Here is a 27,949-nt window from a genome sequence, read left to right as displayed (position 1 = left end):
AAACACACGCCTTTAGGATGATAAAAAAAATCTTGTTTATTGCATAATTGGAAACGTAAAGAAATTGCACAAATTACAAAATTGGACATGAAAATACTTATAGTCATCATTGGACTAGAACAAAGAGATTCGTTGACTGTTGACGATATTAAAACTGAGTTAAATATATGCATGATGTAACAACATGGTTTGATATAATGCAAAAAAGCTTTATGCTAATCAGTTGCTAAAAAAACAATGTATTTAAATTCTTAGAATTCCCTGATTATTTATCAAAAGCACATAACAACTGCTCGTCACAAAATCTTGTTCAATCTACATTCAGTTTATATACAAATCGATGATGTCTATCATTCGCTCTTGCACAACCTTTAACAAGATATGAAAACAAACAAAATAGTGATTCTCAACATGAACATGTATTCCATCTCCAACGTTAAAAAAAGGAAACAAAAACAAATGCATTTTTGTTCGTACGTTCTATGTTAAATGCATAGGTACAATGGAGATGTTTTCATAGAAAGAACAAAAGTTCACACTAAACACTTTAAACAAATACGTTTTGAACTTTTTGGTAGACCATTATGCTGTTTCAAGTAAATAAACGATTATTTTCAACGAATTAAAATTGATTCCCTTGGAATGACTTCTGGATCTGTTTAGTGTGAAACCCGATTTTATAGGAATGTTTCTCAAATGCGGAGAATCAGCCCAGTGAATTGGATCAGTGCTGCAGCTTAATTTTTGTGTTTTTTAAGTAAAAAAGAGAAATACTTATATATTATTGGATTCTGATCGTAGAAGCAGACGACAAACACAATACACCGGGCTGGTCCCGCACGGGAGAGAAGAAGAAAAAGAAACTTTCTATCTATCCTCCTTAATACCAGCATAGGGTTTGTTTCTATAGTAACATTTCATGACAACCACGATAACCAGGAAAACGCAACATATACAAGCGGCTACCACAATTCCCATGATGTAGTTCTTTCTCCAGGCAGATTCCAGATCCGGAGGTTGGTATTCTGCAAAATAGCAGTTTCAGTTAGCGAGAGAAAAATGGACCCCTAACATGCATGGTCTTTGCAATTATAAAGCAGTTTGTAAACTAGTATCATGCATATCTTATATGTATGATTTATCAAACATGTATGAAGCGTCATCATTTTGAAATATTTCATTATCATGCAAGATTTCAATTGCGGAAGTAATCACCAATCGTAGTTAGGAAAATATCCTATACCCTAAGCAGTTTCTTAAATTCTCGTATTTTGCAAGAGAAGCAAGATGGTTAATTATGCTGAAGCAATCTTCTTCGAGCAATCTGGAGTATTTTCTTGAAATTCATTGGACAATTTTTTTTAGTTGAATCTGGCAGTTTGCCTACTTTTGCAAATAATCTTGTTATTTCTATTTAAAATACAAGTATTGAAGCAGCAAATAAAAAAAAAAATGTAATATCATGCAATTAAGTCTTATAGCTAATTAAATAGATTTACCAAACTGCATGTTCATGTGCAGTCAAGATTGTATCAAAGATTTTTAGTGACTCAAAAGTCAAAATATCATTTATCTATTAGGACATGCATCGTTTTTAGAACAAGTAGCTGGTAACAAGCGTTCGTGCATACATACACTTAACAACGAACAAGGTTTGGTATAGAAAATAAAATGAATAATAGAAAAAAAAATTGGAAAATTGGAACTCTGTTATTAAGAAAAAGCGTTTTGTTAATAATAAGTTCATATTTATTTTGTTGCGCTCTGCAAGTTCCTGTATGATGGGTTGTTGCGCGCGTACAGTTTGACCGTGCACATCACAATGAGAAACACCGTGCATATGCACGCTGCCACGGCCACTCCCATAATGTAGTTCATGCGCCATCCTTCTTCCAGATCAGGGCCCTTATAGTCTAACAGAAAAAAAGGAAATAAAAAAGAAGAGGTACATCAGATCAAGAAGTCAACCATTCATGTTCTCCGTGAAAAAGTTGCCTCAGTGTGACCCTGATTTGATGCGGTCGTGGAAAAGCAAGAAAATATTTCAAAGGCAAAGAAGCGACGTAAGTTCTTGAGCAAGGGAGAGGGATATATACAATGTAGGTGAGGTGGGATTTTCGTGTTGGGGTTGGGAGATAGAGTTGCAAAGAAATTTAACTATTTTTCCCCCTTTCATCAGAAAGACTGTATACAGTTTTAGGGAAGAGAGGTACAAAAGTCAAACATCGCAAGTCTTTACGGGAGGGGGGGGGGGGGGGTATGGGGTGGGGGTCATGCTTTATTGTGCATTTGCTTGAAAGATCAAATAGTTTCAATTTAAGCTGTGGAATGCGCCAATAAAACAAGAGGGTTTACCGAGAACATTAACTACATGTTTAATATTTCGCGCACAATAAGCACAACTTTTACTCGTTTACTTTAACCCTGATTTTTGTTTTTCAATCGCATGATATATACATATAGATATAATATATACATTGTGTGCGTTACATTGTTATGCAACAGTTTATATCGGTACATTGTGCATATAAATAGATATACATGGTTATTTGTTGAATGGATATATTGATATAAAGGCATATGTATATTGGTTAAAAATTGAATTAGTATTGCATATTTATAAAACACTCATGTTAGCAACCAATTGTGAATTTATTGTCTTAATCAATATATAAATGTTTCCTTAAAAAAAAATCGGACGGAGCTCAAAATATTGCTTGTGCAGACTGGAGAAGCTCACCTAAAATTCTATACGCAGTTTCTACTATCCATATTTTTATCACAGTTGTGCGACCATGCATTTTGTTTTAGCTTAAATTAAAAAAATTATGATTTTGGGGTGTTTGAAATCATAACCATTTTTAGTTAGCTACCATGTAAGATTCATAGATAAGGTTTCTGGGAGAGCGTTTTTAGGAATTTGGTTGTACATGTATAAGAGGAAGAAAATATATTATTAAAGAACAACTATAAATACATGCAATGCGAAAACCCCTTACCATCCTCTACATATTCAACAATAAGTTTCTCTTTGTTGTCGAAGCACTGGGTATATACAGTGATGTTGAATCCGTATTCCCGCTCCTCTTTCGGGACATTGGGGTTCTCTGTCACCTCCACACGCAGTGCAGGGGCCTGGGTGCAGAATTTAGCTCCTTTAGGCTTCATGTAGCAGCTCAGTTCCTGAAAGGTTGAATTTAAAAAGGGGCCATTTTTAACATTAATTTCAATGTAACCATAATTTATGGTTACATTGAAATTAATGTTATAACGGGCTTTGCACCTGTGCATGTATTTAAAAAATCTTTACTTAGAGGTTTAACTCAATACACAAGGGATGTCTTTTTTATACCTGTGTGCTGTCTGGAGTTTTATCGAAATATTTTCCAGTAAATGCCACTTTGGCTTGGCAGGATCCCATACGAGAATCGTCGATGCGCGCGCATATTCCTGGATAAGGACACTTGGTGTTGATGTTATCAATCCTGTTGACGAGGAATCCACAGATTCCGGTCTTGGTCTTTCCATTAGTGGTCAACTGGATCTGAGATCCACTGGAGAGCTTGGTGGATTGTCCACATTCATTCTTTTCTGAGTCGTCCAAAGACACTGCAAGAATATATAATATGTGAAGCCATGTAAATGCAGGGACGAGGCGGTCGGGATGATTGTGAGGGGATGGGATACTGTCCTTTACAAAACTTTAGATTATTGAGAATCAAATTTGTACATGTCATGTACAAATTTGATTCTCAATAATCTAAATTTTTGTAAAGGACAATACTGTACATCGCATAACGATTTTTTCCTTGGGGCGGGGGGTAATTTTGTTGAGTTGAAGGGGTTGGGTGGTGGTGATATTTAAATATCTTTCCGGGGAAGGGTCAGAAAAACGAATCTTGTATCACCTTTACATGTATCATCTAGAACTATTGTTTTAACATGTAAATATGTTTGTTGCAATTCTTCTGTACACGTTATATTATAGGGTTTGCAGACTCTTAAAAAAAATTAATAGTTTTTAACATTGAATTCTTACCTTTATTGATGCCTTGACTAGCAATGATTGGAATAATTACAGCAATTAAGATAAATTTGGCCTCCATGGTGCCTTGAAGGAGAAAAAAAAATGAAGACATTAATTTTCGATAATAATCCGATTGGTTTATCATATATTGCATAATTACATTACGTAAACGTCTTTTATTGAAATGTTTTCTTTCACATTAATTCTTATCTAGGTCAATAAAATTTCTAAAACATCTACTATATAAACATAAATTATGTAAAACTACGGCCGAGTTGACATGAATTCTTCACGTGTCGTCTGACAAAATTTATGACGTGTCGTAAATGAACTTGTGTCTGTTCTCTCATTGAATATTCACCAAGGGCACCTTGCAACTTTTCCTTTCAGTTGTTTCTTGAAAGATTAATTATGCTTCTTTTTTAACATTTTATATTGAACTGTACTAGGGACAAAGAATTTTATCAAATTAAAACAGGCATTAAAAAAATTATTTGTGTAAAATATGAAATAATTCTAACATTAAATTTTTCGAAAGAAAATAAAAAGTTTACAATATTTTTATGTGAGATACACGTGTGTTATCAGATCAATTTTATTTAAAAAAAAATAATTTGTTGTCCAAAATATTCACTTGATAAATAAGATGACATTTTTGGGGCCTCAATGACATTGTGAGCGTCTGACAGGTAACAAATTGAACTTGCCTCTGACGCTCAATTGTACACAATATTTTTCCAGCAGACCACAGAAGGCTTGTAGTCCATACACCTTGGGGCTACAGGGATATTTATAGCCTCTCTTTTAACATTCGTATTTTTTTTTAAAAGAACACTTAGGTACCTCTTATTGGCGATGTTTGGCCCAAGGTCATTTTGTGTTTCGGACATTTGCAAAAATACTGTGTTAAAGATATCGGTAAACATCCAATAAATAGATAAGTAAATTAAGTTGTGTCACATCAAAAAAGCTTAAGTAAACAGTTGGGATTTACCATTAGTTAATATTGTATAACATTACAGCACAAAAACCAACAGCGTCGCGTCTGGTAAGAAAATGACTTATCAGCGTTAAGCTAGTGAACAATTGATTATTTCATTTTGATAAATGTAATATGCAGAGCATATTTGGAAGAAACGCAGCGATGGTATTTCAGTAACTATCTTAGTACATACCTTACTGCCCTTGAATTCGCCCCTAAGGACGCCAATGTTTTGGTTTCTTTGCAAATTATTGGTTTTCTCAGATTTTAGCACAAAATAATCGATTATCTTTTTTTCCCCCGTATAAATACCAAACGTATAGGGCCGTGATGGTGAACCCTCGTAACAATTAAATATTGAAAATAAAGAAAAATAAAGAAGGAGTAAATGTTTCATACCTGTGACCGCTAAACCGACTGCCTCGCCGTAGTAGAGTGATGAGAGAGAGACACCAGGGGGAATGAATTACGGTACTGTCATTAATGAGGGGGTACGGAAAGGGGAAAAAAAGTGCAGCGCGCCACTGAACCGTGAAAAGGTCAAAGTATGCAAGATATATTCATAATAATACAACGGACGCAATTCACCTTGATTCATTGTAATTTATTTTAGAGCGCTATAAATACTGTTTAAATAAATTAGCAACGATTTACAATAGATAAAATCAATCAATGAAGGCCGTTGCTACTAACATTGAATCAGCTGTATATGGAACCAAAATACTGACAAAATAACAATTGAAAATATTTTTAGAATTTATATTAATGCTCTCCTCAATATAGCAAAATGTGTTTAGGAATTGTATATAGATTTTTAAGAACTACTCTAAACATAATTATACGTAAAATATTAATACACTGCACACAGCATGTATTGATATTTCTAACTTTCGTCCAAAACTTTGATTCTTTAATGACAGTTGTTTCATTGTCACGACCTTTAACGAAGTAGAAAAGGTCAAGATAAAAGACGTATTTATGCTCATTAGTAATTGTCACATTGAGCAAGGAGTGTTTTCATTTACCATACTTTCAGAGCCAATTGTTGAAGTATCTTAAAATTTTATTTTTCTCTCGACGTTACATTATAAATTTGCTTGGCTTTTCTCTAATATATATAAATTACATTTAAAACAATACTCCGGCGTTTTATTGTTTTGCCAATCATCCTGGGTATTAAGGGTAGCTGGCAGCATCATTTTAGAATTAATATTTAAAAAGACATATGCATTTTAAATAATGAATGATTTCTAAAATGATTTACTGCATTGAAGAGCTAAATCTTTATGTTTGTAAAATTATTTTGTTACTGACTCTGTATCAAAGTTATTAATCTAATTCTAAATTCATTTTTTTATTAGTTAAAAAAAAATTGCGCAAAGGTTAAGAATTCCTTGATTTTGGATTCGAGAAAGGATAAATGTACATATGTAACTTCCAAATATTACAGAAACTTGTGTCGAAAGTCAGTTTCTATAAATCGACAAAACAATTTTTACACACTTTTTACCAGCTAAATTTTTGAAAATTTATAAGCAATTTAAATTAAAAAAATGTAAATATTAATAATAAATTCTTTCCTTTTCGAGATATAAAGTTACGATAATACTAAAAAAAATCTATGTGTGAATTATAAAATCTCGCCGCTGAAATAGCTAGAAAGTTTAAACTCGCAATTGTTCAAATCGCAACTGTTCAAATAAGCTGTAGCCCCCGGTCTGAAAAAAAAATCCATCCGAACCTTTTCAGACCGGGAGCAACAGACATGCAGCTACTGTTTAAAACACTAGAGAGCATTTTAGTATCCCAATATTTAGAGATGTGGAAAAAAGAGATCTGACGGGACCAGAATAAAATAAAGGAGGGGGGGGGGTGTATACCGATTTTATAGGAAAATTTGTGTCCCTTTTTAAAGGAGCTCTAGTGTTATTTCCCCTGTGTTCCTGATGACGCGTTTTCCTCACACAACATCACATGTAACTATGTATGGATTACAGATTTCTGCAGCAATTGTTGGTTTATTTGTCTGTATTGGAAAAGGTTTGAATCCATTTCAATTATCATACGCATTTGTTGTCGCATTGCTACATGTATGTAACAGGAAAGTTATATTCTGTTAATGTGTAAATACTAGTAGTACATGTCATTCTGTATCATTTTATCAATGACCTTGGAAGGTTTTATTTATGAAAAACATTCGAAAAAGGTTATTCGGGAGGGATAGGAAGGAACCCCGGGGATTGAGAGCCTGATTAAGTTTCGATATTATTATGAACAATGTCTACAATATATGTAGCACGCCATTGGAAAGGGGAGGGGCGAAGGTGATTTATTTTGGTAACTTACTAGAATCATCAATGTGAATTAGTATTTACTATGTCATTGTGAATTGTCAGAAGAATACGGGGAGGGGGGGGGGGGTGCGGTCCGGGCCCACCCATCCAGATCAGATCCACACTCGTGCAAGTCTGCAAGTCTATCATTATTATGTTTATAATATATGTATCTCTTTAGCTTCGGGGGTAGCTTGCTACAACTGCAGCAGTGAACACGATCCTCTGTGTGGCGATCCTTTCTGGGGCGGATCCCATTACCTGATCAACTGTCCCTCCTCCTGCCTCAAAGTGAAGCGATCTAGCACGTATGGACGAAAGTGTAAGTTGTCACAATTTAACGAGCAAATTCCATGCAGTTGCTTCGAATTAAAAAGACATTTTTTCGGGTGCCTCTAGTTATTTATAAATTCTCGTTTAAATTGTGATTGACCTTGAAGTTTTATTGTACCATAAATGTGACTTAAAATACCAACCCTCAAGCATCTAAATTTTAAAATAATATCTCTTAGAAGATGAAGAAACATAAATTGATAAAATCATCTTCCCAAGTCAAGGGTTTCTGATCCGCTCCGCTATACAACGGAGCGAACCAGAAACCCTCGACTAAGCGGAGCGGATCAGAAACCCTTGACTTGGGACGATGAAAAAAAAAACTACACTAGTTCTTATAAGTGCTGAAAAATTCATAAAAAAAAACATTGTTTATCATTTATTGTCATATAATTTCTGTCTTTTTATTCTGTTAGTTCACAGATCTTGCTTCAAAGCTGAGATTGCAGGTCCCATGCTCGGTGGTGAAAGGGATACACATTGTGTCACTCAGTATGTTCCATTTCAAGGGGAGGTCACCCAGTGTTACTGTACTGCACAGGGATGCAACTCCGGACTTAGTAGTCACTGTAACCTTATTACATTGACTGTAGTTTGCTTGATTTGTGCTTTAACATTTGAATCATACATTTTATGAAATAAAGAGTTACTTATAAAGTTTGTGGACATTTGTATCTTTTTTCAAAAAAAACATTTAGAGTAAATTGTAATTTATTTTTTTATTTTTCATATAAAATCAACAAATATCAAAAGCACACTTGTTAGGAAAAAATCATATAGGATGAAATTTGGTACAAACAAATGCTTACACTTTTATACGACTTTAAATTCATACAAGTTTAAAAGTAAACAGCATTTATAGCAAACAGGAGTTTTACAACTTTTGGACATAATTCTTCATACAACATTAACTTATTATGATACAATACTGGCTAATTTAAAGCTCATTTTGATATTATAGAAATTCATTCATTATGACATAGAAAATACACACATTCATTAACATCTCAATTATAATTTTACCCTCAAATACAAATCAGTTCCAAACTGGGTTAATTCAGGTGAGAGTTGTGTGTTGAAATAGGATCCATCACATTTGAATTGACTTACAAACATAGTTATACATGTAAAAAAAAATCATCAAATGTTAATAAAATTGGATAATATTTAGAATTAAGTATCAGGTTAATCAACACCTTTTGTTTATAATTAATATCTGTGTGATATGTTATTTATTGTCTGATACAGTTTTCCCGATTTCTGAGGTTTGATTGACAGAACTCCCTGTGACTGGCCCCTCCCCCTGTGAACCGCCAACAGGATTTGCCTGGGTCTCTGTTTTAAGCTTTTTCTTTGCTCTGGTTTCTGCTAAAACTTCTTCTATTGTCCTGTGATCTCGCTTGTTTTCACTTGGCACTAGATAAAAATTAAATTAAAAAACATTACTGCAGTAATAAAATGATGGACTTCACAGCTTACAGTTGTGGGTAACAGGAGAAGCCATATCCTAGGGAACTATAGTACTCAAATACATGTAGTAGCATACAAGTTCTCTTAGAGAATTTGTACCCGACATTATTTTTTCTATAACAGAAACCATACCCTGAAGACTAGGTGGTACAAAAAAAATAATAGATATCCATTCATATATTTGAGACTTTCATAAAATTTGATAACTTAAGTAAGAGTATCTCATAGACAGGTTACACCTTTTTGTACTATTATATTCAAAGAAGCGCATTCCATATACCGGTAAGAAGCAATTTTATTAAAATTGACAATAATCATTAGAGAAATTTATTTGTAAATTCAGACTGGAGCAATAAAGGGATAAGTATATGTAATTACGATTTATTATTGTTTGCTTTTTTTTATCAAAAGACAGGATAAGGATATAGTGAATAAAACCTTACTGCAAATCAAAATTAGTTCTACATGTAATACATATGTATTGATAGAATCTATATCTGCATGCATTAGATGCATAAATATTTGGGTACAAGTTCTTTCGGAGAACTTATGCGATTTCTCAAAAAGAATCTTTACCTGGGTACAAATTCTCCAAGAGAACCTGTACTATAATACATGGGTACAAGTTCTGCGGGGTATGAATGGTATTGGTAAAAAAACATTACGGTACTTGTTCCGACATCTTTTGTTATTATAATAGCAACTCTGATAACTCACCAAATCCATATGACCGGTTAGCTGTCGTCTGTTTCGCCCCTTTCTTTGCAGCTTCGTCTCCAATTAAATGTTTGTATTTATCTTTATAGTTAGAATTTGGAATGATTTTCTTTTGTGTGGGTACATTTTCCTCTGCACTCAATCTCTCTAGTTCCTGAAATATAAGAGAATTACATTTGTATGCTGTATTCTCTAAATCATTGTTTTTATTCTACTCTTATGGGATATGCATACTAATATGAATTTATCCCCCAAAATATATTACAAAACTGCTACTACCTTAAAATAAATCTAAATTTTTCATGAGAAAATAAAGTACCAAAGGTTGATATGAATGAAATTAGAGTTAAAGTTTTATTGGGGTTCTTAAAGTACATGTAGCTTTGTTGTTACTTTTTCGGGAAGATGGGAAGAGTGCAGGGGATTTGTCATGGACTGAATAAAACTACGATCACTTTTAAAAGCCTCACCCTTTGCTTCTCTAGCTCCTTGGCCATTTCAAGGTTCCACTCTTTACCAGCCTTAAGTGCATTAATTTCATCATCTGTTGGAGCAAACTCCTACAAAATTAAAAAAAAAAAAAAACCCATCCTAAATCCATATAATTATTTTGATATATTTACTGAAGTACTTTTTTTTCTTTAACTTACTTAATTTCTCTCATGTTTTGAAGGACATAATGGATCATTGGGGAAATTAAAGATAATGTAATATTCTTGGAAAATTAGAAAAAAAAGATTCTGGGGTAAGTCAGATAATTATAAAGTTGTCAGTGTGGTTGCCAAACTTTGTTTGGGAGAATTATAAATTATCAATTATACGGTTGTGAGATTCACTGGCAAACAGAAAGGACAGTTGCAACAAATTACAGCGTATTACTTACTCTGACCTCACATAACAATGTATTTGTAAACAGCATATATACACAATATATTGTTTTCACTTAGAATTGATACACTATAGCCAGTATTACATGTACCTTCTTCCAAATCATAACATATCTGTCCTCCTCCTCAATTCCAAACGAAAAGGAGGTCAAGCCTGCAACATCAGCAACTTCATGACTAGATGATAAAAAAATGATATAATTTATACTGAAAGATAGGTAATAAAAAAAATTCATTGAATCAATGGAACAGTAATGTCACCCAAGGGCATATGTTAATATTTTCATTGGAAAACTTGTCATAGTAGAATGTTGGTGTATCAGATTCGTTAAAAATTTGCACTTTAACAATGCGGTGATGAAATTACTGTTGATGAAACTCAGTTGTAGCGAATTCTAAGGGACCATTGGATTTTTTTTGCAACATGTATATTCATAATTCTTTATAACCGAATAACCAATTCGTATTAATAAACATAGTGAAAACATGTTTCTTTCAACTGTGTTTCATATAACCAAGATCAATATATTAAACTGTAAAATTTTAAAATGATTTTGTTACAAATTTTGCAGGGATTCCAAAATACCATATTAAACATCTAAACATTAAAAATGGAAAATGAAATTAATTTTGAGCTCAAATCGTGTCCAAGTCCCTTTAAGAACAAAAACTGCTATCCATTGCACAGAATATTGCAAATTCTGTCCCAAAGATCATAAATGATCTGGCAGACTGGCACTTAAATCAAAATTACAATTATAGATAAAATGCTTATTAATTATTGATGAAATGTATAGAACTGCATCATGTGACCTTGGCTTTTGTTTTTGTTGTTTTTTTTGGGGGGGGGGGTGTTGTTAATTTTTTGCTTTTTTGTTTTTTTATTTTGTACGTTGCTTTAAATTTTAGGTGGCTAAAATATATGCTTTTCTATTGATAATCAGAGCCATTGTGGGAACAGGAAATACATATTTGCTGTATTAATTGTACAAAAGAAGTTTTCATTGACTATCCACTGAATGCCCAATCTATTTAAAATGAAACCTTTACACTCCTATATTTGATATGTCATAGCAACATATCAAAAACAGAAGCATGAAGAATATTATTTCAATAACCATAAATTGCTGAATGCCACAAGACCATGTGTCTCAACATGTGTCTCATTCAGCAAAACATGCACGGCTGCATGACCACTGCCTGATGATTACACAGCACCTGCCCCTAGATATCTAAAACAATAGCAATAACAATTTGTAAACAACGGAGATATGCACCACCTATCTTGATCAGAGCCGCAGTGATTTACCATGTTTACTTACACAATGGCTCGCCATCCTTTGTCCATAGGCTCAAACTTAAATTTCTGAAGGGCTCCATCTTTAATAAAGTCGTGGATTCTCTTTTGTATCTACAATATCATAAATTAAATTTAAATGCTGGAAAAATAATGTAAGAAAAGTTTTGAAGGGGAGAACATTGAATGATGTAGTTGTCGAAATAAAGACTGTGTGATGCTCATAATAGAAAAAGCCCCACATATTGAAATTAAAGTGATATTTTCAGATAGCTGTCACCTGTTTATTTTACAGGGGTTCATTCCAATATACACAACGTTACTTATTTAGGTTAAATTACCTTTTCTCTAAAATCTTGCAATTTTTTCTTCTCTTTCTCTTGTTGTTTTTCAAGTAAGGCCCTTTGTGCTGCAGTTTATAAAATTCAAATTAACTTGATGTAAACAGAATTTGAAATATCTTAATGTGCAAATCTTCATTATGCTCCTTAATCAATAATTGATTGAACAAATTCGAACTACAAAAAATGAAGATGAGTGAACCTTTAGCCTTTTTCTTTTCCTCATCACCCATGGTAGGTGGCTTTTGCATAGTTCCAAGAATAGAACCAAGTAAATCCATGATGGTTTTACTTTTTGGTTCAAACGTTCCGAAATAAGTAATTACTTTATAGTAACACCGCACCGATTCACGATTCTTAAATTTCACGATAACTTTATCGCCTACTTCAAATTAAAAGCGAATCCGATGCAGTTTTTTACCGTATGTAAAGAGACATACATGTATATGCAAAATAACGGTTACTATCATTCAAAATGGGTTAATGAAATAATTCTATTTCATATGCATGGTGTTTTTTTTTCAATATAGTCCGTCCGGAAACTTTAGCTTACTTGGTTTTATTTTTATTTATAGTAAAAATCTATTTACTGCGAACCTGCTGCAACCTTGCTAGACAGACAACTTTGTGAAAACTGAAAAACCTGAAGGAGTTCATGGGCTAAGGGATCAAAATGATCTCCTTCAGCTGCTTGAGGCTGTCCACTGCAAAGGGGACGAGACAAGTATTTACCTTAGCGGTAAAAACACCACAGACAAAAAGCGAAATACTGAAATCTAAATCTGCTCTGAAAGGTAAAATATTAAGGAAATTCGAATTAAATTTCCCTTACCAGAAATTGTGGAAACTGTAAACAATCAAGTTTTGATTGTACATGATTAACAAGCACTTATCTTGCAGATGAGGATGCATTTTTATCGTGTAATGGTAGTTGTTGCCATCTTAATCGCTTTATATATCTACTTAGGTCTCTAACTACTGTAACTAACAATTGTTGTTGTCAGGTCCAGTACAATCTCCATATCTAGCTTTATAGCTTGAATAAGCTAAATAGCTTTATTAAGCTATATAAAGTAGCTTTATTTAGCTATTCTGTCATACATTTTTCTTCAATGTGTAATTTTTTCAGCATGTGTATAAAAAATTGCATTTTAGTGCAGTAATAGTTTTCAACTTTGAAACTGTTCTGTAAACAATGCATGTAAATATTAGTCATCCATTTGTGTCTTGGCAATTGATCTATTACCACACAGTTACTTCTTGAATGAAATATAAAGGAGGTCAGTTATGGTAAAAAAGATAATTAATAATTACACAGCACAATGAGAAGAAATCATACTTATCCCAATCTGATTAAAATCAGCTCTCGAAAGCGGTAGCGTATCAGAACGGCTGATTTTAATCAGATTGTACTTATCCACGTTTCATTGCACACTAAGTGGTGGACAGTAACCCAAATAATATAGATATATTGTTTGCTTAAAAGTTTGCAAAAGCTGCAATGTTAAAACTTTCTTTAACTTTTAAAACTTTAAGCGCAGAGTCTCTGAGAAGACACAAATTGATGAGTAATCTTTACATGCATTGTTCACAGAACAGTTCAAAGTTGAAAGCTATCACTGCACTAAAATGTGATTTTGTTTACATGCTGAAAAAATACACATTTAAGAAAAATGTATGACAAAATAGCTAGATCAAGCTTTCCTGAATAGCTTTATAAAGCTATATAGCTTTTTCAAGCTATATAGCTAAATCAGGAGATTGTGCTGGACCTGTAAGTCTGCCTGTTTATCAATCCAAAGATCAAAAGGAAAAAAAAACAACTTTTCCCTTCTTTACACTACCAAGTATTTTGGCGTCCTGTAATGAAATCTTTTTGAATGTAATTTATTCCTTCGATATGTGTATGTGGGTTGCCCCATCTTGGTGGCCAAGGGACATAACTTTTGTAAACTGCTGTTTGGTCTTTTCTATCAAAAATTCAAATTCGCCTAAATAATGACATGGTCAACCATTGCTTCCATGATTTCAAAAATTCCTGCCACTGTCTGCCGCCATTACATTACAGTTTATTTTGAAAATTAATTTTTAATGTTGAAACATTTTATTAAACTTTTACACCTTCAAAGAAAAATAGAACTATTTATAACAAAATACTTATACATTACATGTACTTTTGATGCGAGTTATGTATTTTGTCACACACAACCAATACATTGATCATTGAAATAAATGCTTGCTGACTTCTGTCCAATAATTGAAAAAAATTGTTACAATCTTTATTCATCATGCATTACTTTCATCAACAGTTTATGTACTGCACCTCTCTTTCAGAAAGAAATTTTCCCAGTGTTCTTTCATTTTTGAAATTGTTTTTAAAATTCTGACAAATGGACATTGTCCTATCCATGAATATTTGTGATTTAAACAGGGTTAAATGTCAGGAAGGTAGTCATAGAATCATAAAGAGGTACAGTACCGATCAGACCCAACCTAACACCAGAGTAAACCCCAACTAAACCCTTGGTTTACTTTTGGGGTTCACTTTGGGTTTACTTTTTGAAAATTTGGGTCCACTCGGGGGTTTACTTTGGGTTTGTTTAGGGATTACTTTGAGTTTACTTGGAAATTGCTTTTAAGATCAATTGTACGCACTGAAGTGTGAAGCAGACCCGTACCATCCTACTGCCTGTAATTCCTGCTCCTAGTATATTCCGAATACACAGTTAGCGTCTACTTTCAGGGTTATACTTCTGACTGGGTTTACTCTCTGTGTCCACTCTGGGTTTACTCTGGGTCCACTCTTGTAAACCCAGATTAACCCAGAAAGTAAACCCAGGTTTATTTGGGGTTTACTTTCTGTTAGGTTGGGTTTGATTGGTACTGTACTTTTTTCGTTAATGGGAAGTATTATTTTATATGTTTGTAATAAGATGCTCATAAATGATTGCTGTAACCATTAACCAACAGGACACCAACAGTGATATACATTTAGACCCATTCAGTTGGTTTTTATTTTATTTCATTTTCAGAAGTGGTACGAAGGATTTCATTGTCAAAAGTGGTACATGGAGATTATCCTAGTTTTTGGGGCCCCGGCCATATTGGTGTCCCAAGATTTGGACCCAGACTAAAGGATTTTCATTTTCATGATCACATAGTAAGTGACAGTTATTGACCATCACCCACTTCTGGATTTTATTTTTTCACTATACCTGCTTTAAAAGATAAACGTCAACCATTGTTGTAATGAATCAAAATCAGTCGGTGTTGAAATTCATTAGATATCAAACCGTTTTGACTGAAATTGAAAATGATTAAAGTAGTAAATTTTCTTTTTATCTACAGCTTCAGTATGCATGGATTGCTGCAGTTCCAGTCGCCTTGATGGGGCTTTACAGCCTGTATATTGGTTAGTATTTGTATTGCATGTTAACTGTTCTTGTATGCAATAAAATTCATACATGGAATTGGTATACAATGGTTGGTTTGGTCACACTCACACAGTTGATCTGTTGCTCTCCATTTTTGTCTCTAGTCATGCATTGATCATTTTCAGCTTTTTTCTCATAAACTACAAGGCCAATCTTGAGAAAATTTGGTTTGATGCACCTGTAGGTAAAGAAAACACAAATTGTTACAATCATGATCCCCATGCATCAAAGGCTTAATTAAGTTAAAAAAAAAGTAAAAATTGATGCAATAATTGAAAAATCTTCTCTACTCCTGGGCTATTAGAAGTCTAGTAGACAAACTAAATGCATGTTAATGATAAGGGTACTTTAGTAGAAGTTGTGAAATTCATGACCTGGTGCCCGTGGTCAGGGGTTGTGCTTTGTGTTAGAATGGGACTTTTGTTCTTATGGTGAACATTAATGGTTAATTTCTAAGTTCATAACTTCTTAATTGACCATCGCAATACTTCTTCCCCCCAATGAATTAAAGATTGTAAAATATTTTGAATACTGTTCATTTCTACCCATTTACTAAATATCCTTTCATCCATCATCAAATAATGCATATTATTCGACAATATTAATGAAACAACATTAATGCATTCCTATGGAACTCTCAGAGAGGGCTGTATTATACTCAGGTTACCCTCAGGACCCATGGGTCTCTTTTTATTCATGGCATGTTAATTATTTTTAAGGTCCAGCTGAATTAAAAGACATCCCTGAAGGTTACGAGCCCCGTCACTGGGAATATTACAGAGTAAGTGGAAAATTCATTTGGCAGTGCACATGTTGCTTGGATTTAAAGTAAGAGACAGAGAATTATTTGATAGCAACATCCAGGGTTGATTGGATTTAAAGGGGCATGGCCACGATTTTGGTTAAAAATTATTTTTTCTGATTTTAATGTTTACAATGCTTAAGACATCTTTAATAGGCAACCAAAATCTGAGTGTCATTCATTGAGTTACAAGCAAGTTACAGAGCTTACAATTCTTTGCTATGTAAACAAAGTTTTGTTTACATTTTGAACGTTGAAGTCAAAACTCCAGTTTAAGACCTAAAATGAATGTTGTAAACGCCAGGATCTGTTAATTCATGCTTAAAATGAATAAAGAGATGGAAAAATCAGCTTGGAAAAGAACTTTAGCCGGTAAATTGAACTAATATAAACAAAAACAGGGCACGAGCCTTGTTCACATTACAAAAATTGTGAGCCCTCTATTGTGCTTTAAATTGTACTATTGACTCTCCACGTGACCATGTCCCTTTAAGGTGGCTCTATACACCCACAGTTTATTCCAATTTTCAATAGAAGACCACAAAACATATACTTATCAAATATTAAAATGATGATAGGGATACTCTACGTATTTTTAAAGAATTTTCAAATGTTTTTTTGTGTTTTTGTAAAATTATTTTTAAAAAGTTAACGTAAGAAATTGAGAGAAATTTTGTTATCATATGATGGATAATTCCTTTGGACACCTAAAGATAAATAAAATACTTCTTAACATTCAAAAATTGTATTATTGCAATTTTTTAAAGTATTTTCCCAAAACATAATTTTTCATAATTTCTTACTCTGTTGACAAATCATCTGAAAAAGCTGCTTGATGTTATAAGAAAATGTATTTTAATAAATGTGACATAAAAAATTGAATGAAAATCATTGCAAATAAACACAAAAAATATTTTAAATTTTATTTGGTATGAAAATTCCTCAGGTAAGAGTTATCGTTCCTAAGTCCCAAGGCCCAAACACCTTCAGGACTTTTCATTTCTGAGTTATAGAAAATTTCCTAAATATCACGATGGAATGATAAATACATACATATTTCATTATAGGCCTATGTAAGTGAATTTATTTGCTTTAATGCAAAACTAAGTCAAGTAAATAAAGGGGAAAATTAACTATTAGGATTTATGTATCCCAACCTGAAAGAAATTCAAAGCCACCCTCCCATCCCCTTATGATGGTTAATAGGAACATCTGTCAATATTAATGTGGATTTCAGTATATTATAATTAAAATACTTTCACCGGTTTACAAAAATACGTTTTAGAAAATCTTGGAAAGTTAAAAATTTTATTGTCCTCAACGGAATTCCAACTCATGACCTACAGGTTTGTAGTGAACCCACTAACCCACTGAGCTACGCTGTAAGATATTGAAAATCGGAAAGAAACTATTTAAAAAATTATACTTGATTTTATTGTTTTTTACGATAAATAATACGATACAACGTGAAGGTGTCACATTACTTGTATTAAAGTAATGATTTTTCCAATTAACAAATTGAATCTATAAGACTATTCATTTAACAAATTTTTTAATAGAGCGGTCCCCATACAATTTGCCTCAGTTTAAATCAGCTAGTACCAGAATTGCATGCTTCCAGATTTACTTTTTTACATACTGCGTCATCAAAAAGTGGTGTATAGAGCCACCTTAAAGCTGGAGACAGAGAATTACATGTACGGTATTTGATGGCAAGGTCCATGATGAGAGACCTTGTAATTTTTGATTGACATGGAGATTAGATGTGTTTATTTGAAGAAGCCTTACACACCACACTTCATTTTCATTTCACGCCATTTTACATTGCCTTTACTATACATGTAAGATCTTCTGATCAATATCCCTAAATGTTGAAGATAAATCATAAAGGGCATGCAAACTTTTAAAAGTATATGTGGCGTATTTTTTCATGCCAAGAACTATATGATTGATTTGTTTATTTAAATAAGTTGTATAAAGATAGATGTTCACAATAAATTACCTGGTTTATATCAATCGGGTTAAAAAGATATAGAAATTAATAAATAATTTTTATAATTATTGTGGAGTCCACAATAAATACAGCATTTGAATAAACCCTGCCTTAAATGGGTCACGTGATTCCACACTCAGTCTATCACAACAACAATGGCGACGACGAGAAAAATAGGTATACCGTTAAGTTTCAAATTGACGGATTTGGCAAAGAAAGACAGACTGACAAGGATAGGAACAAAAGGAATATTGTCATTGGAGACCATGTAGATTGATGGAATAGGAATTAAAGCCAAATTAGGCATAAGTTTTTATCATGAAGTTGTAGGGGTTTTGCTAGTCAGGTTCGTACTTACTCCATGTGTTCCATGTTTTTACTTTATAAGTTATAAACTACAAGTGGATTTTCATTTAGAGGTCAGGAATTTTCGAATAAAGAATAAATAAAATACTCTCAGTACATGCATCCCTGAGGGAGAGGGGGTGTTTACTGTGTCGTTGACGCTTCAATCATGTTTCATCTTTATTACACATAATTAGCAATTTATATCGTTCTGCATTAATGAATAACGGAATAATAATGTTTTGGGTTGTTAAAAAACTGTTATTACATCGTGTTTTCAATACAAGGTTTTCCCGCACTCATGCGCTGTGGCGTTACAAATGGCGGATCACATTAATATTCATCAGACGTGTAGCAAAGTTTAGAGACAAATAACTAAAGAACATGTTTTACAGGCTTAGAGTTTGTGAAACGTCAATAAGAAGCATGATGTATATTTTTACTCAAACTCATGTCAAAAAAATTTACACCAAAAACCCCACATATACCTTGAAGTAATAATAATGATAGTTCAGAATTGAAGCATATCTGAATTATTATCATGTGTGTTCCAAGGTATGTTACAGTTGTCTTATTTCATACCTGAAAATAAAAATTCCAGTTATTTGTATTTTCACTTTCAGACTCCTGTTCAGAGATTTATGCACAAGTGGCTGTACCAATCTTATGAACAAGCATATGAGAGAAACCTCCACATCCTTGACCTTAAGTATAGGAAGGCCGAATCGAAGTGAGTGCTCATTATTGTTGCCCATACAATGTGAACACTGTGTGTAAAAAAAAACGAGTCTCATCTAGTCCTAATTTGACAAACCATCAAATGAACAGAGGAAATCAAATTTTAAACCAAATCTGAAGATGAATCATTGATAAAATCAAATTAAGTTTATGCATTAAAACACATGGAATTTAAATGCACTTTAGCATGGAGCAAACTTGAAAGTATAAATTATTGCATCATTTTTCTTGTGAAATTGTCAAATTAAGTTAAGGTTTCTCCACCCTTGATGTTTTTATGGTTTAATCTTTGTATTTGTTGTTTAAATTTGAAGAGCAATATGTAAGCAATCAAACTGACCTAAAATATGGATATGTTGCAAATTTATTTTTCATGCTGTAGGAGCTAACACAGGTACCGGTATACTATCAGGGCAATTACAGCGACAACTGCTTCCCAACTTATTAACTGATTTTCGATCTGATTTCCAATGCATGTATAAAAGTAAATCCTACTGAAGTTAATCACAATCCTTATTTATGTTTTTATTATCAATTTAAGGCCATTTAAACTTGCAAGTATGTATTTAAACAATAAAATGCTTTCTTTGGTGATTCATTCGGGATATGAAGGTAGCGACATTGCAGAAAAAATACGCGGGTTATGTAAATTTTTTCTGCAATGATCGCTACCTTCATTACCCGAATGAATCATCAAAGAAAGCATTTATTGTTTATATTTACATCTTTCTTTAAGCCAATTGATAAATTGATTATGAAAAGTAAGTAAAATTCACTAAATTACTGTTAATGTACGTAAGTACGTTAACTAAAAGAAACAGCCAAATCGTCTCCTGTGAGACTTTGAGTCTGACGTCGTCATGATTATTTCGTGCAGTCCGTGATTTTTCCTAGGTAGTTGTAGGTCTCAACCAATCCATAAACTGGGCGTGTTAAGTTTGGTCCTGTCACTTTCTTGTCAGTTTCAGCCGCTGTAGATTTCGACCAATCAATAAACGGGGCGTGTAGATTTCAATCTGGCTGTTTCTATACAGCTATGAATTAACTATATTTTCCATAAGAAATAGAGGGAATAATACTTGGTAGATGTAAATATATTATAGTATTTGCAGTGCATTTAAGGCCAAATTTTTTAAATTGAAAAATACATGTTGGCATCTCAAAATGTCTATTATTTTTTAAATAATGGTTCAAACCCACTCTAAATTGCCCCATTTGTTAATTATTATGTATCCTATGAAAGTATGCAAAGAAAAAAATACAAAGCAGGGTTAAAAATATTGAAATATGGTGTACGTTCATGACTGCTTTATATGGTTTTGTCAGTTTTTCATTGAATTCCACGATTCCATTAAAAACAACTATCTAAATTGTTAAATATAATTGTCATTTCACATTAAATAACTTCAAATGTGCTGAAAAACATCTAAAATTGAAGAAATATTGCCAAAACCAATACAATGTATTTACATTTCACTAATAATAAAGCCGATAACGGTAAAATAATCCGAAATGCTCCGGAAGACGTCATGCGACAATAGAAAGACCTTACGTTAACTAAATTACTGTTAATGTGCATCAGTACGTTAGCTAAAAGAAACGGCTATATTGTCTCTCATGGGAATTTGAGTGTGACATCATCCTGATAATTTCATGTAGTCCGTGATTTTTCTTAGGTCATTTGTAAGTTTCGACCAATCAATAAATGGGGCGTGTAGATTTTAGTCCTGTCAGTTTCTACCGCTGCTCTATAGAGCTATGAATTAGCTATATTTTTCCTTAAGAAATAGGAAAAACATGCTCGGTAGATGTAAAGATACTGTTATAAGTACATGTACTTCTTTCTAATTCATGTATAATGTACTATAAATACTAAGAACTTGTTTTTATCAAAACTTCTTACCATTTTTTTTTTACCTTGTCAGGAAAAAATATTGGATTGTAAGCAATCACATGCGGTACAACTTTAGATACAAGGGATGGTACTACCTAATCGATAGAAGAATTGAGGATGTATTGATGTTTGATGAACTCGAGAAAAAGCATGGCATGTTCAGAGAATATTTCTACGGACGACCCCCTATGGATAGGTCAAACCCTACAGATCGTCATATGTAAAAAACAATTTGTGAAGATTAAAGTATTGTTGACAACTATGATACAAGTGCCTTTTTGGAATGGTCTCAATCCTCAAATATGCATATGATATATAAATAAGCTAAATGTCAGGTAAAAGCTATTATATTCTATCTTTTTAAAGCAGTATGAGCTGTATTTTTTAGAATTTTATTTTGCTGCAGAAACTTGCTGGAATGATAAGTCTGCATGTGACTTAAACTTTTATGGTGAATAAAGTTTGAAAAATTCATCAATTTTGTCAGAAGAAAGATTTCTCTTATAAGGAATATATAGCAAATCAGTTTTTGTATAGGACGACAATAATTCATTTTTGCTCCAATAAAGGCTTCTTAACGACTTTTCCCACAAAAATACAGGTTACAGATTTAAAACCATGGTTTTTTTTATCATTTTAGAAAAAAAAAAACCACCTTTTCATAAAAGAAAAATTTCAACATGAAAATTGCAGCTCATATTGCTTTTAAAAAAGGACAAATTTGATACCCTGTGTAAATTTCTTTGGGTTTTCTGTATGGCTGCTATGGCATGATGATTGAGTTTCATACATGCATATGCAACAAAAGTTGATTCTGAGGCATAGCATTTTGGTCTTTATCCCCCCATTAAAAAATCTCCTATGCAGTAACTCTGGCAAACCGGAAGTAAAACTGATCGATTTTTGGGAGTTGATTTTAATCGTCTTCATAATACGTAAAAATAAGAAATATTTAAATATTGGAAGCATAAAAAACAATCAAAATATCTTCAAAATTTAAGAAAATTAGAGGAAATGCGGACTAAACAACATCAGTAATAATTTAGTTTCAATATTTATTCCCATTTTGTAGTATAAGCTGATAGACATTCTGATATTCTATCATTTCATTGAAGAATAGAATCTTCATATCTTAAACAGATGTCTACATAATTGAAAAGAAAGTTCTACATTTATTTTTTAAGTTGAGGAAAAGGGTAGTGAACTTGACCTAACCTTTATGCGAAAACAAGAAGGTCAAATTTGATTAAACTGATAGAATCATTTGGTTAAATGACCTACTTTACTGTGTCAAAATTTCATTAATTTCTTATTATAAGAAGTATGTTTGATAACGAGGAGACTCCTTCCTTAATAAGAAAGTGCAGAATCATTAAATAAATACCACAAACGCAGATCTAGAATTCCCATAGAAAATTGTTTTTTTTTTTAAATCACATGTCAGTCAAAGTTACTGAATAATATATGTTTCGGAACACCCCCCTTTTCCCGCCGGAAATAATTTGGGATCTGCGCATGACCATTATCATATCTAAAACGAGCACTGTATCTATAAACAGATGACTTGTTTTCTAAGAGGGGACTACTGAAAACTTACGTTTTTAAAGTTGTCAGATGAGTTACTTCAACTTACTTGTACACGCTTTCTGCCTACCTCCATGACATACAAATACGTATACATAATTATACATGTATATCAGAGACAGTGCCAATGGTGCATGAAGCAACTGCAGGGGATTTTCACTTAACTCTGTCACCAGCCACTTGCAGGGCTGTCTGCAAATTGTCAATGGATGACGTAGATATAGTATTAAGTCATTGATGTTGAAAGATAGCATGATATATGTAAAAAAATCATCTGCCCTGGATCGTTTTTCAAAGAGATAATTTATGTTTAATATTTTCAAAATTAAGAAAATCTTAATCATAGTGTAAAATATTGATGGATTTGTTTTATTTTATTCATTTATTTTCTTTTTTTTTTTTCTTTTTTTCTTTTTCAAAAAGTATTCCAAGGCCACTTACTGAAATAGTAGGCAATTGACCTTTTTTTTTATTTGAAATGAATTACAACACTACAATCTAAGTTCTTTTACATACAATAGATTATTTTTATCAACAGAGAAATTTAGGTGACAGACGACACGTTCCTCGATCATCTTTTTTGTATCTCCTCGTAATAAAGAGTTTTAAAAAAAAAATGTTTTTATAATGATTTTAAAATGATTAAAATTTACTTGTATAATATGGATATATGCCTAGATGGCCGAGTGGTTAGAGCTGTGGCCACTCTCTGCCAAGAGCGTCTACTAGGTTCTAGAGGTTGTGAGTTCAAAGCCCGGCCCAATATAGTGAATTTCGCTGTGCTGTATTATTTATTTATTTTTATATCAGCAGTTCAAGTGTATTTTCAAGAAGATTATATAGGAAATTGCATTCTCTAGTATTTTGCAGAAATGCCTGGTAAGGTATCCTAATTTTTTGCAAGAAAGCTTGTCAGAGTAGTAGTAAACCATTAACAAATTCCTGGATAATGTTATATAAAATTGAGGAACGTGTCGTCTGACCTTAAGACTGATTCAGTTTCCTACGATTTAGATCTAGAGAGGATCGGAGATGGGTGGACCGGACTTGGAAAATTCATCCTTAATAATTAGTATGAAAAGTTAAAATACCAAAAAATAGACTCCCTGGCAAGTGACTTATCCCTCAGACCGTCCTCCCCTGGATAACGTGGATTGCAACATTTGAAACCCTCGCCCAAATTCTCTGCATAAACAAAGCATTATATTTTCTTCGCTGATTTGAGGCAAAGTCACAAGAAAAAGGCCGAAAATGATAGCAACTGTTTATCAAAACTTTTCTATAATTATCTTGTTCCAAATTGAGCGGGCTACAGTCCCTTTTCAGTCATTTGCATGAATTAACTGTTTGTTCCGAGGAGAGCTCCAGATTATTCAGATGGACATCCCTAATTCCAACCTGATAACATGCGAAATTTCAGTTTAAATGTTCTTTGATTGTTTTAAATGTGTGCTACCTGTGTCCAAACGTAAATAAAACTCGGCGTTATTATACATTTACAAGTCCAAAATAAGTAGGTTGCAAATTTAAATAGTTGTAAAACTGTTGTGAGAGTAAACATTACCTACATGTGAAATTCACTTGCAACTTATTTGGTTTAAGAAAAAGGTTGACTCTCGATCGAGCTTAATCTCGGCAAATCTGAAAAAAGAAGATTTTGAACGTCCTTACTCTACACAGGACTGACCAGCGACCAGCATTGACAGCGCGTGTTTGCGACCGTTATTTGGCATTAGTATTAGTGTTATGGCGAGGATTCCCTCGTTCCGGATCACTTAATATCCGTAATCCGGATTACCCATTCCAATGTTTGGATCGGCCATTGAACATTGGGCAAGTTTTCATCGTATTAGATTGTAAACAGTCCGTGTTGTATTGGATATACTGATTTGTAGCGATGTTTTGGTATGATTGACTGTATTTGTATAGGAATTGTTTTATCTGCGTGTGTGCCAAGTTGATTAGACGGTATGACATCTATGAACGATGCGGCGAAGGCGTTGAAGCACACTTCACAGGGTTCAAGAGTAGGGACAAACCAACAACAGACAAGAGGGTCCCAAAACCAATCCCGGCAGGGAAAACAGGGAGAGAACCCAACCCACGGGCAGCCACGTCAGGGATCACTTCAGGACCAGAATCTCAACCAATCCAGACAGAGATCTCAACAAAATCATGACTTGAACCAATCCAGGCAAAATCATGACTTGAACCAGTCCAGGCAGAGATCTCAACAAAATCATGACTTGAACCAATCCAGGCAAAATCATGACTTGAACCAGTCCAGGCAGAGATCTCAACAAAATCATGACTTGAACCAGTCCAGGCAGAGATCTCAACAAAATCATGACTTGAACCAATCCAGGCAAAATCATGACTTGAACCAATCCAGGCAAAGATCTCAACAAAATCACGACTTGAACCAATCTAGACAACAGACATCCCGACAGGAGCCAAATCTGAACCAATCACGATCCCATCATGTAGGTGATGAGGGTATAACGTCCAGACATGGAAGTCAGCGGCTCCCTAGTCAGTTGGACGCTAGATCTAGACAACGGACCCAGGAGGGACTTGGAACACAGAACAGAAACCGGTCAGTGATGCAGTCTGCCGGGGGATGGAGCAACAGAGAGGACCTCCTCCCTCAGCCTGATGAGTATCAGCAGGTTGTAACCCCATATTCCCAACGTCCATCCCGGAGAGAGGGCGGATCGACCAGGCCGTCACAGGTCTCTCAGGCAAACGGTTCCAGAAGATCGGTGGCTCCTTCTTATCGGGAAGAAGATGAGGACGAGTATGATGAAGACGAAGAGGACGAGGACGAGGAAAGTGATAATGGAGACTTTGTGGACTATTACCCTGAATACGCCCCGCCCCCTTCAGTGAAGCGAAAAGGGGCGAGAGTGGAAACTGCTGATAATTACGAAACCTGCAGTTGTTTTCCGAAAAGGAAAAATAAAAACATTCCTTCCATGGTTTATGAAAATATCACGTGTGTTCATAACGGATTAAAAGGTCAATCGCACGCAGGTGTTTACAGGTTCGATGACAACTGGATCGAAAGAGACGTCCAAACGGCCAACGAACAAAACGTGAGTGGAAAGAAAGGCAAGAAAAAGCAAAAAACAATTAATAGACCAAAGATTAAGTACATTTACGGTTATCCCAAACCAGTCCTCCCTGCGGTTTCAGACGAAGAGGAGGAAGATGAGGCTGATGACGATGATGAGTATTATGATGAAGACATGTCTGATGAAGACATAGATGCTTTATCCACAAGGAGCAAAAATCAAGCACGTTCACAAAGTTCCAAAAACAAAGAAAAAGCATCTAAAAAGAGGAAGCATAAGCAAAGAGATAATCTTGGTTCTAGGGTTGAAGAAATGGAAGACGATTACGATGATGATGAAGATGATGAGGAAAATCCTCAGGGTGCGCTTACGCGGGAAGAGGCTTATTACCCGGTGGCGCTCCCACAGATCGGGCACTCCCCGCCCCCGTCGCGAGAGAAGTCTCGTTACTCCACGAGATCACAGAACGCTCTCCCGCCGCTTCCAGAAAGTCCTTTCATTATAGCCAACAAAAACAAGAAAGCGTCCATAAAACCGACGCAGTCTGTCCGTTCAAACCACAGGGACCCGTCTGTTTCGTACCAGAGTGGTAGACACTCGGCCCCAGATATGCGATCGCTACCGTCGCCCCGGCAACAGAAACCTATCACGAAAACTAGACGGTTCCAAGGTGTTTACTTCGATCCAGGTATGTCGGAACAAAACAAATTTTGCATTATGCAAGATTTTTAAATGTTTGTTCCAAAGCAAATAGTTCATGCTTCATGCAAGATTTTTAAAATAAATTCGTTCCAAAAATTCTGGTTCCAAGGTATAAACTTGAATCCAAGTACGTTGGAACAAAACAAATCCACCTCATGCAAGTTTATGAGAATTTTGCACTAAACATGCCATTTTTTTTTCTTTTATAGTTCGGAAAAGAGCCGTTCCATACGACATATCTTGGAATGGGCACCTCGATCAGAATGGTGGAAGAATGTCCTCGCGCATGCCCAATCGCATGAGAAGTAGTAGTCGGTATAGCAAGACGGATATCCCCGAGGAAGATGATGATTATTACGACGAGGACGACGACGATGAAGATTATGGATATGCAGACAATCGATGAATATATCAAAGTTCCCAATATTTTGTCATGGCTATACAATAACAGTGCACTAAGCTGGCCTTAGTAGTTGATATTTTTTTTTCAAAATGTGACGCAGCATGGCAAGTATACCTGCTATGGTTGTTATTTAGGTCCAGGATCTGGGCACTCGTTGATTAGGTCTGTTATTAAAATGTTTTCAGAAGAGCTAAGAGTTTGTTAAAACACTCATCATGAACACTGTTTTGAGTCCGGTACATGAAGTTGAAGAGTCAAGTGGCTGGAAGCGTAATCTCCATTACACCTGGTGCACAAAAGTTACAATCACTGGGTCAAGGGCTAAACACCTAGGAGCGTAGATTTGTCTTGGAGGAACATGGGTCTATATCTTTTCGGCGTAATTGCGAAAATAATAACGAAGCCAGTTCTCGACTTTCGTTAAATCCCTATTAAAAATTTTACGACAAGTTGTTCATGAATAGCAATTTCCTGTTCTTCTCGGTTACAAGGTAAATACAACCACCGATCAGGTTATATTTACAACGCACTTCACACAAAAAAATTTAAATTCTCTATTACTTTAAAAGTTATTGAAAATCTTTGAATTAGAT

The 27,949-nt window shown here is 34.1% G+C and overlaps 5 protein-coding genes and 1 long non-coding RNA gene across 6 annotated transcripts; 3 read left to right on the top strand and 3 right to left on the bottom strand.

Annotated features, from left to right (window-relative positions):
- Positions 1-283: 283 nt before the first annotated feature.
- On the bottom strand, positions 284-5,510 carry LOC128187358 (uncharacterized). Its single transcript, XM_052857775.1, has 5 exons — positions 5,409-5,510; positions 4,040-4,111; positions 3,353-3,609; positions 3,000-3,183; positions 284-1,025 (listed from the first exon to the last, which is right to left on the bottom strand). Exons 2-5 carry the CDS (start codon positions 4,104-4,106, stop codon positions 868-870), a joined length of 666 nt encoding a protein of 221 aa, XP_052713735.1. The 5' UTR covers positions 4,107-4,111; positions 5,409-5,510; the 3' UTR covers positions 284-867.
- Positions 5,511-6,933: 1,423 nt separating this feature from the next.
- Positions 6,934-8,335, top strand: LOC128187360 (uncharacterized). The gene is made up of 3 exons (XM_052857777.1): positions 6,934-7,049; positions 7,524-7,664; positions 8,092-8,335. Exons 1-3 carry the CDS (start codon positions 6,956-6,958, stop codon positions 8,310-8,312), a joined length of 456 nt encoding a protein of 151 aa, XP_052713737.1. The 5' UTR covers positions 6,934-6,955; the 3' UTR covers positions 8,313-8,335.
- Positions 8,336-8,379: 44 nt separating this feature from the next.
- Positions 8,380-12,779, bottom strand: LOC128187356 (sperm-associated antigen 7 homolog). Its single transcript, XM_052857772.1, has 7 exons — positions 12,590-12,779; positions 12,388-12,455; positions 12,072-12,160; positions 10,842-10,926; positions 10,333-10,422; positions 9,863-10,016; positions 8,380-9,091 (listed from the first exon to the last, which is right to left on the bottom strand). Exons 1-7 carry the CDS (start codon positions 12,666-12,668, stop codon positions 8,904-8,906), a joined length of 753 nt encoding a protein of 250 aa, XP_052713732.1. The 5' UTR covers positions 12,669-12,779; the 3' UTR covers positions 8,380-8,903.
- A 187-nt stretch (positions 12,780-12,966) lies between these two features.
- On the top strand, positions 12,967-21,855 carry LOC128187357 (NADH dehydrogenase [ubiquinone] 1 beta subcomplex subunit 5, mitochondrial-like). Its single transcript, XM_052857773.1, has 6 exons — positions 12,967-13,181; positions 15,420-15,547; positions 15,736-15,799; positions 16,541-16,602; positions 19,585-19,691; positions 21,625-21,855. The coding sequence occupies exons 1-6, from the start codon at positions 13,061-13,063 to the stop codon at positions 21,815-21,817; spliced, it is 675 nt and encodes a 224-aa protein (XP_052713733.1). The 5' UTR covers positions 12,967-13,060; the 3' UTR covers positions 21,818-21,855.
- Positions 15,800-27,605, bottom strand: LOC128187361 (uncharacterized). The gene is made up of 2 exons (XR_008244068.1): positions 27,471-27,605; positions 15,800-15,999 (listed from the first exon to the last, which is right to left on the bottom strand). It is a non-coding gene; the product is annotated as an uncharacterized LOC128187361 (long non-coding RNA).
- LOC128187349 (myb-like protein AA) lies at positions 24,910-27,418 on the top strand. The gene is made up of 2 exons (XM_052857761.1): positions 24,910-26,939; positions 27,163-27,418. Exons 1-2 carry the CDS (start codon positions 25,148-25,150, stop codon positions 27,357-27,359), a joined length of 1,989 nt encoding a protein of 662 aa, XP_052713721.1. The 5' UTR covers positions 24,910-25,147; the 3' UTR covers positions 27,360-27,418.
- Positions 27,606-27,949: the final 344 nt, after the last annotated feature.

The sequence above is a fragment of the Crassostrea angulata genome, chromosome 6, assembly GCF_025612915.1.
Source record: "Crassostrea angulata isolate pt1a10 chromosome 6, ASM2561291v2, whole genome shotgun sequence".
Classification (NCBI taxonomy): Eukaryota; Metazoa; Mollusca; class Bivalvia; order Ostreida; family Ostreidae; genus Magallana; species Magallana angulata.
Note: the sequence above shows the minus strand (reverse complement) of the source record. Positions and strands in the feature narration are given on the sequence as shown.